General features: G+C 36.5%; 1 protein-coding gene across 1 annotated transcript; it reads right to left on the reverse strand.

The window, feature by feature from the left end:
• Positions 1 to 38: 38 nt before the first annotated feature.
• Positions 39 to 6,314, reverse strand: LOC147298421 (kinesin-like protein). Its single transcript, XM_086252429.1, has 17 exons — positions 6,012 to 6,314; positions 5,816 to 5,878; positions 5,568 to 5,705; positions 5,171 to 5,254; positions 4,950 to 5,075; positions 4,778 to 4,837; positions 4,644 to 4,697; positions 4,440 to 4,532; positions 4,246 to 4,341; positions 3,910 to 4,058; positions 3,408 to 3,557; positions 3,044 to 3,173; positions 1,964 to 2,956; positions 1,765 to 1,884; positions 1,584 to 1,676; positions 705 to 1,496; positions 39 to 380 (listed from the first exon to the last, which is right to left on the reverse strand). Exons 1-17 carry the CDS (start codon positions 6,312 to 6,314, stop codon positions 144 to 146), a joined length of 3,681 nt encoding a protein of 1,226 aa, XP_086108555.1. The 3' UTR covers positions 39 to 143.
• Between the last annotated feature and the right edge of the window lie 3,334 nt (positions 6,315 to 9,648).

Consider the following 9,648-nt stretch of genomic DNA (forward strand, 5'->3'; position numbering starts at 1 on the left):
ACATAAGCATTCACCATTCACACCAAACATTTCAGCATACAAGGAAATAATAATTAAGAAAAGAATTGGCATGAACCCAAGTAGGGTCTTATGCAGATAAATTGTTGGTTCAACCCGTCTTGGCTGATTTGAACTTCGATCAGTCAGTAATGCTCTTGATATATCGCTCCGAATTCTGCTCTCCATGCCTGATCATCCTCTACTGTGTTGTGTGGAATGTCCGAATCCTCCCGGTATAGAGGTTGCAAAGCAGACTCTGGCAGTTTACTCTCTGCCATGTACTGCTTCATGGTGATCATCTCCATCTTGTGCTTTCTTTTAAGCTTCTCCATTTGCTTCTTCAACTTTTCGTTCTCTTGATGCACATTCGTAAAGTTCTCCTGGGTTTATGGGAAAACAGAAGACAAATACAATAAATAAGACAGAAAAACAGAAGAATAAATTTCAAGCACCAATAACTTAAAATGCCCTTATTGTTCAGAAACTGGGTCTTAGACTCTTAGTGATACTGCCAAATATTTAGATGTATTCTCATTCTGCATGAACAAGTTTGGTTCTTGAATTATGTGACAAAGAACCACTAAGGCTACTGAATAAGAACTGCTAAATGTAATAGGAAAACTGAATGAGAATCTACTTAACCATCTATGACTTCATATTCAAAGTACCATGAAAGAGATTTTTAAGGGTAAAATATGAGTTACCTCTGAAACTGATGCTGCATGTTCAGCTTCTCTAAGCCTAACAAGGAGCTCTCCAGCAGCATGAACAGCTTCTGCAGTATCCCTAAGCTGAATCTTGAGACTCTTGTTCTCCTTCTTCAAAAGTTCCCTCTCCCTCTCTCTTTCCACTCTCAGTACAGAGAGCTCTGCAGCCAGGGATTTGGCAAAACGAGATCCATGACCTTTTCGTCCTGCCTTTGCCGCTGCCCTCTTCACTTCTGCTATCCCTTCCATGATTGCACGGTGCCTTCCAGCCAAGTCATTATACTTCTCTTGTAGTTCAGCATAGTGTTCAACCATTCTAGCATGCCCAAGGACGGATCTATGAAGTGCATCATCCAACTCTTCAGTGCACTTTTTCTCTAATCTCAATTCGTTCTCCACCTTCTCTGCTCGCCGGCGGTTGGATTCAAGATCTATTCTCAAGTCATCAGTTAGGGAAATCCAATCGCTCTCCATTTCTATCCACCTCTGTCTTTCCCTCTCTAGTTCCTCCTCACTGTTATCTTGAAATGCACCACTTTTCCGCAGTTGGATGGATCGTGACAATAAAGAGGATCTCAATTTCTCAGTAGACTTGTTGGGAGATGCATCAGTATGTGACTGCAACTTTCTCCTTAGCATCTGAACTTCCTTAAGAAGTGCTTCCTTCTCATTCAGATCAAAATCTACATTCCCATACCCAAGATCCAACTCATTCTGAACTTCCTTTACTTCACATTTCTCCTTTATAATCTCTGGTTGATGGTTATCAACAGAACTGCACCTCCAAAGCTGCAAAAATCACCAAGAACATGTATGAGAACTCCCAAACATCTGAATTGAGGAAACTAATATTATTAAAAAAACAACAAGTTTCACCTTGTTTCCATCATCTCTGCACTCCTCGTATGGTATCATTTCTTTGCCATTTTCTGCATTTGAATTATATTTCTCACTTTTGTATTGCTCTACCTGCAAAGTTCAGATTCTCAGAAATGTAAGATACAGATTATGGAGGAGACATAATTCATTGAGATCCAAAACCAAAGAAAAAAATTACCAATTGATTTAACTGCTCAATTTTAGCAGCTTGCTCCATGCAACGAATCTCAAGCTCCTCTCTCTTTGCAGCTTCTTCCAATACATTCTTTGCATCTCCATGCATTAAATTTTTTCCATCCTGGTTAAAAGAAAAAAATTAAGAAGAATTCATTTGAATTGGAACAACTGAGCTCTAAGTCTAGGTATGCTTTACGCACCTCTGTCATTTCATTAGAATTCCCTGCTTCACCTGCTACAACCCATGCCTTCAAGCTATCCTGGATCTCATTGGTATCATCTTGATACACTCTTCTTTTGCAAGATGCACAAAGGAAAGAAGCAGATGGCCCATCTATGTATGGTCCTGTTTCGGGTAATGTCTGAACCGAAGAATTAGCTTTTACAACTTCTGGCTTAGGTTTCAGTGCCAAGTGCTCAAAGGAGAAGGCGACTGAGGAATTGTTTGATGCAGAGCTCTGCTGGTGATGGTCAATGATCTGTAAGCCCCTCTGGAGGCTGGCAGCCAATGACTCAGTGGGGCCTGGAAATATCTTGCTTGACCTCAAAGAGAATTGCATTTGCTCACTCTGATTAAGAGACTGTCTCAATACATCTGACTTGAACTTGGAATTGTCTGATACATTGTTCTGAATAACTGAACAACTTGATGAAAAAGTGACACTTTTCCTTGGTGCATTTTGAATTTTTGGAGACTCTGACAATGTTGGGTCTTGGAGGATTGGAGCTCGACAGCATAAACTGATTGAAATGCTACTTCTAGTTTCTGGATTGATAGCCTCCGAGGTGGCAGGGGAAATGTTATCTGCCAATTCCAACTTGTCCTTAGGAGGAAGCTCATTCTGAGAATTTTTCAGATCAACTTCTTCAATTTCTTCAATTTCTTTTTCTTCTGAAGAATGAAAGTCATCTTCACTCATCAAGTCCCTCTCACATCCATCCAACTGAACAGAATCATCATTTATATTCTCTTCACAAGAATTGTTCAGCTTATCCAGCTGCTGACGTAGTTCCCTCACATCATCCTCATCCACATTGACCTCTTCATCGGAATCATTATCAAACCGGGGTAAAATCAAAGAGCGATTCAGGCTCACTCGTAACTGATTCAAACTTTCACGTACATTTCGCCCTTGAAAGCATCCATTCTTACTCCCAACTGAGCCGCTAGACTTTGCTCTTATAAGTTCTTCCTGCAAAACACACATTTTATAAACCTCAAATTTCTACCTGAAGCCTTCAAGACAGAATTCCAGATAGAACTCCAAAGAATTTAGTACCTTCAACTGACGAATTTGATCACTCAGGTCATTAACATCATCCTCTGTTATTTCATTTATTACTGGTTGATTCCTAATAGTTTTCACTCGTTCTCCAAACCTTAGTGTTCGCATTATCTCACCATAATTGCTGCATCCACAAAGTACAACCAATGATTCAGAATACTGTAAAATTCTCAAGTGCAGTTTCAAAAGAATGACAACACAGTGACCACATGTCTTAACCACCACGTCACAGAATAAACCAATGTCATCTGTAAATGAATGCATGTATTTTATGTATGCATGCATATATATGTGCATACATACATGCATCTGAATATATAAATAAAATAAAAACCAATTAGAGACTACAGTCTAGTACTTGTTATCTGGGGTGACAGCACATATGACTGTTAGTTTTGAATTGCCACCAATTGATTCTCGTAGTAAATGAGTTAAGCAAGAAGCCCTATATGGTACATCTTCAATTTTTCCAGACTGAGGTGCTTTTGCGAGAGTATTCACCAAAAGCCTGCACCAAAATAACGACATTGATCATTAAAAAGTCACAGCATCGGTCAAACAACAGTGATAAAAGGACAACTCATCCAGATAGATATACACCGAAGGACAACTGATCCACAAATTCTAGAAATACACCAAGCTTTTTTCTGCTTCCATAAAATAAACTTTTGTGTGACTCTAACAGGTCACAAAACTATAATTTAATGTATAAGAATGTAAAGGTGATACAAGTGACTTGCATTCCTTATATCATCACAAGGAATGCATTTCTTATATCGTAACAATACCACCCTATTAAGTAGTCTGCAACAAAGCATCTGATCAAATCATTATCAAATATAAAGGTTGTGGAATCATACCCAAGCCTTGACAAGGACTTCTTTACATATTTTCCTTCCCTAGCACATTGTCTACCTGCGTCATCAACTTTATTTCTATCCAGACCGGCAAGATCAACAAAGGTCATTCTGCTTGTTTTTGAACTACCAAAACACTTGGATGAGGTCCCCTGTAGAATCAAGTAATGAAGCACTATGAGTAAGTGATAGAAGCAAAAATAACCACAAAACCACCTTTGGGCCTTAAAAATAATATTCCATCTGTAGATCTCTATCATTAAGCATAATCATTCAAGAACCAAAAAAAGGGTTTCTAATTGTAACTAATAGCAATCAAATCTCGATATGCAACGATACCTTGCACCATGACTCGATGATGAAAGTACAAACAATATGGGACCTAGAGCTCTTGGAATTCGTACTAGTTGCTCCAACTTTTCTACTTGAAAGCCCCTGCTTATGGAGAAGTTGATGAGTATGCAAAACAAAAAACTAGAAGAAACAGATATTTTGACCTTGATACTCAATTAAAAAACAAATTTATTGCCCACCTTAATCAGAATTTGTGTCACATCCTCATAGCTGGTCACATACTCCTCAGTCAGATTCTCAACGTACAATCCATTTTTGGGATCATCCTTGATCTAGAACAGTTAAACCAAAACCCATTTGCACCATAAGCATATATACTAATGAATGAAAAAAGTAAAAAACAAACACCAAGGAAATAACCAAATAATAAAGAAATTCTTCACCTCAAGGTTTCTCTGGGTTGGATCAAGTAAATCTCCTATTTGTTCATTATATACCTGTGATAAGAACAAATTAATAAAACACATTACTATATCAGAACCAAGAATTTGGAAATGAAAATTAAAAACAAATATACCTCAAGAAAAGAGCAACGGAACTGGTAATTAAACTGTTTCCCATCAGAGTTCTCTTGCTCCTGTATATAACAATCCAAAGAAAACATTCGAGATCAGATGCCAATATGAGACTACTGTCTTCATTTCCACTTAAACATAAATAAATTAGAAAAAAAAAAAAAAAGAACATACTTTCTGAATCTCTGAGAACAACATTTGGAAGATGCGAGGAGCAATGCCCTGGCAACTACTAGGTGAGGAATCCTCAACCATGGCGCTTGGTGGACCCCATAGCGTGTACGTCTTTCCACTTCCGCTCTAAAGAGATTTCAACAAAAGATATTCATGAAAAAATACACAATTGTTCTACTTGAAATGAATGTACATTTAATCAACGGAAATGAAAGAAGTACCTGTCCATATGACAAGATCGAAGTGTTGTAACCGGCTAATGCATTTTTAACCAACGGCACACCAACCATCTGAAAGACATCTTCCTGGTTGGAACCAAAAAGTACCCCATGAATTAAAATCCACTTGTCCTATGTTTTTATCAACTAAGAAAATCAACAAAAAGCCAATTCCTCACTATTTATATTGTTCAAGCTACTTAGTTAGTATGAGACTATGAGGCCTAGTTGAGTGCAAGTGTTTGAATTTTCATTGCCTCCTCAATTCAGAACTAGATAACATCTGAAAGTTAACATTTCACACTTCTTTTCTTTTCTTTCAGTTTCTATGCAACCAAACAAAGCATTAACCTTCTAAGAGTTTAATTGCATATGATTATAGATTAATGAAGTATCATACCTGATCGGATTTCGAATCAAAAACCGAATCAAATGTAAATGTACGGTCCCGAACGGATAATGTATCCGAAGAAACCTTCTTGACCATTTGATCTCCTCCGTTTACATTATCATTAGCAGGCCTAATTCTCACCACAACCTATACAAGTTTCAAAACCAAATTTAAGAAAATAAAAAATAAAAAAACAAACTTTCATAATTTAAATGAGAACAAATTGAAAAGAAAATAAGCTCAAAGTTTTCAAATACCTTCACTGGTGGTTCCGAAGGTGCCATGACTTCACACAGACCATCCGATCGATCAATCTGACTCTGAAAATTAATCAATTCAATAGTAAATTTCTAATTCACTCTTTATTTTCAAAATTACACAAACTAAAATTGTAAGTTGAGGCTCAAATTCCAATATTAGACAAGAAGAGTTAACATAATTTCACAAAAATACCTTCGCTGGCGAGTCCAGAGTGGCGGATGCTTGTTTCTGTGTTTCCGATTTGGCAACCTGGGTCAGCGATTTGGACCAATCGGACGGTACCGGCTTGGTTACGAAAGCTGAGTCGTCAACATGGTTGGTCTGGATGTTAGGATTGAGTGGAGGGGTATTTTCCGCATTGAAACTAGGGTTTCTAGTGTTCATGGCCTTGCTGTGCTTTGAAGAAATGGATCTGGGAAGGAGGTTTCGAATCGACGAAGTGGAAATTGCCCCTAAGAACCGAGACTCACTGGTACTGTCTGTGTTGCGCCTCATTGTTCTGAGCGAGAGAGAGAGAGAGAGAGAGAGAGCGCTATACAGAGTTTGAATTTGAAATGGTGGGAAGAGAGGGAAGAAGCGTTAGTTTTTTATTTGGAGGTAGCGGGATGATGACCGTTGAGAAATAGAGAGATGCGTCAATTTTAAATGTGTTTAGGGTTTTTAAACAAGTAAATTTCATTTCATGGCAAAAAAAAAAAAAAAAACTTCATTTAATTTAAGTGGCCAAAAAAAAAAACTTCATTTAATTCAGTGGCAAAAAAAAAATAGTAATACTATTCCTACTCATTATCCATATTTTTTCACTCACCTTATTTCTCCACCCCTCACCAAATTTAAAAAACTATAAATCTATTGATTTCACCTCATTTTATTCCTAAAATACCCCTTCCCCCTCCCCTTCCTTTTCTTCCTTTCATCTCATTTATAATCTTAAATCTAATTATCTAACTAAGAAAGAGCAATGCTACCCATTGCAACATTCTCGTGACAATGCCTCATTTGATGAAATCTGCAATGTTCATTATAATTAAAATAAAGTTGCTCATTCACCAGAATATCTCAATTCTCACCAACAATTTTAATTCCTCAACACTATAAACTAATAGTACACCAGTTGAGACTTGAGAAGCATCTCATAAAATACCATCATAGCTTTTATTATGATCTAAAATGATAATATTAAAATCAGTAGATGATGACATATAAGGTGGCTAATTGAGATGTTGGCCTGTTGGGTGTGCAGCGACCATGATGGAAGATGGTTCCATGGCTTACACGCTTCATTGTTTATTATTATTATTTTTTTCATGTGTCCTTCTTAGTCATTTTACAAAAGAGTACAATCATAATTAAATATTTTGTTTTAAAAGGGGTGGAGAAATAAGATGGATGAGTGGCAATAGTATCACTCAAAAAAAAAAACTTCATTTAATTCAAGAATGGCACTATTGCCACCCCAATCTTATTTGTCCACCTACCTTATTTTCACACCCCTACAATTTTTATAAAAAAAAATAAAAAATTCATTACACCCCCCATTATTCCTAAACTGCCCCTATCCATTTCTCCTCCCCCTCCTCACCTTCTCCTTCCATTTTCCCTATCCTTTATAAACTATGATTCATCTCTTATGAAGAGAAAATATATTCTCTTCAAAATAATTATCCAATCAAATTGGATGAAATAAGTAGTACTCAATTTTAGTTAAACTTCTAAATCATCCTAATTCAATGAAAAGACAAATATTATTGTTGAAGTTGTAAGGCAATGGATGTAGTGGTTAGAAGCTCATCCATATGCTCAATTAGATTCTTACAATTTTGTAAAAGAAAGTGTTGAAATTGGTGGATTCATGTTTCTATACTCTTAGCACTTGTGTTCAATCAAGCATCCATAGATTTTTTTTTTTTTTTCTGTTAGTATGCTCTTTTTAGTAAATTTATTAAAAAAGAAAATTATAATTAAATTTTTTTTAAAAAGAGAGGTGGAGAAATAAAACAGGTGAGTTGGAATAACACCACTCTTAATTCAATTGTATTTAGTTGTGAAATGACTACTTTACCCTTCAATTTATTATTTCTTTGAGATTACAATCTCAACACTTTTTTTGAAAGGATGTTTTTCTAATTTTGTTCAAATTATTGTGCAGAGAGAATTTAAGCAGGAAAAGGATTATAAGTTTTTTTTTTGTCAATATTATTGAGTTTATGTATAGGGCTAAAGTTGGGCTAACATACCAGACAAATTAAAGGACAGATTAGTCATTATGAAAAAAGGACAAATTGGTCAGTCCACACATGTCAAATAACTAGCCATTATGGCCGGTGGGGCAAAAGTCTGAGCTGATATTTAAACCTAGAAAATAACTTACCTGCCCCCGTGTTAGGGGGACAGGTGGTATCACAAGAGAGAAAAAAAAGAGAGAGAGAGAGAGAGAGAAAGAAAGAGAGAGAGAAAGAGAGAGAGGAGAGAGATAGAGAGAGAGGGTTGGATGGGATGCCAGCTGGTGTAATTGGGGGGTGCAGGCAAGTTCTTCTCTTAAACCTAAAGTGAAGGTCACGGTAGCTGTCAATGACAACTGAGTTCTTGCATTCTTTTGCGACGTCTCTCCCACTCCTGCCCCCTTTAAAATTGAATTTACATGAAAAGTCCAAAGTTGTTGAAAATAACGTATAGAGCCCATGAAGAATCCAAAAATTACGCTGAAACAACGAAAAAGGCCCAAGAATAACTAAGGGCCTAAACAGAAAGCCCACAGCATTAGTTATCAAAAGATTGAGCCTTGAGCATGAGGTTCTCTAGAGCTTGCATTATGTACCAAGGCATGTTCAAATCCCCAAAGACACTTTCTCTGTTTTATGGGCCTAGGGCCTAGTACACAAATGAATGCAAAGGGTTTGAGCCTCGAGCATGTGCAGCCCAATAAGAATTGGAGCCAAGGTAAAAATTTTGATCTCATTGAAACAGAATTCAAGGGTTGTTTTTTTACTTAAAATATTTATTAAAGGGGAGAAGATCTATCTTCTCAACTAAAATTTTAGACTGTATAGATAACTAGTTATTAGTGTTAATTTAGAGAAATTTAATTTTAAAAATCTAACAAGAGATTCACAAGACCATTAACAACTTAATAAAAAAAACTCAAACATTGGATTCTATTTAAATGAACTTCAACGGATGAGATTGGACCAAAAATAAGGAAGAGAAGAAAAGATTATCCAACTCCAAAATAAACACCATTATGTGTACAATCATTTCATGATCATTCAAGTATTCAACGGTGTGGCTATGGTCTTTCCAATTCCACCGTCCAATCTTGACTAAACTGTTGGCTCAGATACCACATAGACAGCAAATTGTTGTGGGCCCACAATAAATTTTTTGGGTAAAGTGGTGGCAAAAAACCATTGATATATGTTTAATAGAGTAATGGCAAGCCCAATGGACTATGAAATGTGAGATTTTATCTCAAAAAGCCTCATCCACTTTTATAACTTGCATGAGTATTTACGGTGTAACTCTAAAGTGAGATCCATGTTAGAGTATTTAGGGTGTAACAATTGTACGTCATACAAAAACATCTATAAACATGACATGTGTACCCATGGTAGAATTTTCACATGTATTAAAGTTTTGGGAAAGGTTAACTGAACCAATCGATGATTCACCTTGCTCTTATAGTCGTCCTCATCTATCCCATCATCTGCTTTCTTTAATGATTTTTGATTTCTTTCTGCACATTGCAACCTGCAATTTGCATAAAGAAACAATGCTTTATGATACTAAGTCCAGGGTATACCGGCCAGTAGTCTCTGAGCCTGAAAAAGGT

This window comes from Dryas octopetala, chromosome 1 (assembly GCF_963921425.1).
Source record: "Dryas octopetala chromosome 1, drDryOcto1.1, whole genome shotgun sequence".
NCBI classification, from domain to species: Eukaryota; Viridiplantae; Streptophyta; class Magnoliopsida; order Rosales; family Rosaceae; genus Dryas; species Dryas octopetala.

What these genes read in the sequence shown, in the direction of transcription:
- LOC147298421 (XM_086252429.1), bottom strand. Translation starts at nt 6,314, where the DNA reads ATGAGGCGCAACACAGACAGTACCAGTGAGTCTCGGTTCTTAGGGGCA. An exon ending in TTGATTCGAAATCCGATCAG is followed by an intron (nt 5,255 to 5,567) that starts GTATGATACTTC and finishes GGTTCCAACCAG; the next exon opens with GAAGATGTCTTTCAGATGGT. An exon ending in TGACACAAATTCTGATTAAG is followed by an intron (nt 4,342 to 4,439) that starts GTGGGCAATAAA and finishes CTCCATAAGCAG; the next exon opens with GGGCTTTCAAGTAGAAAAGT.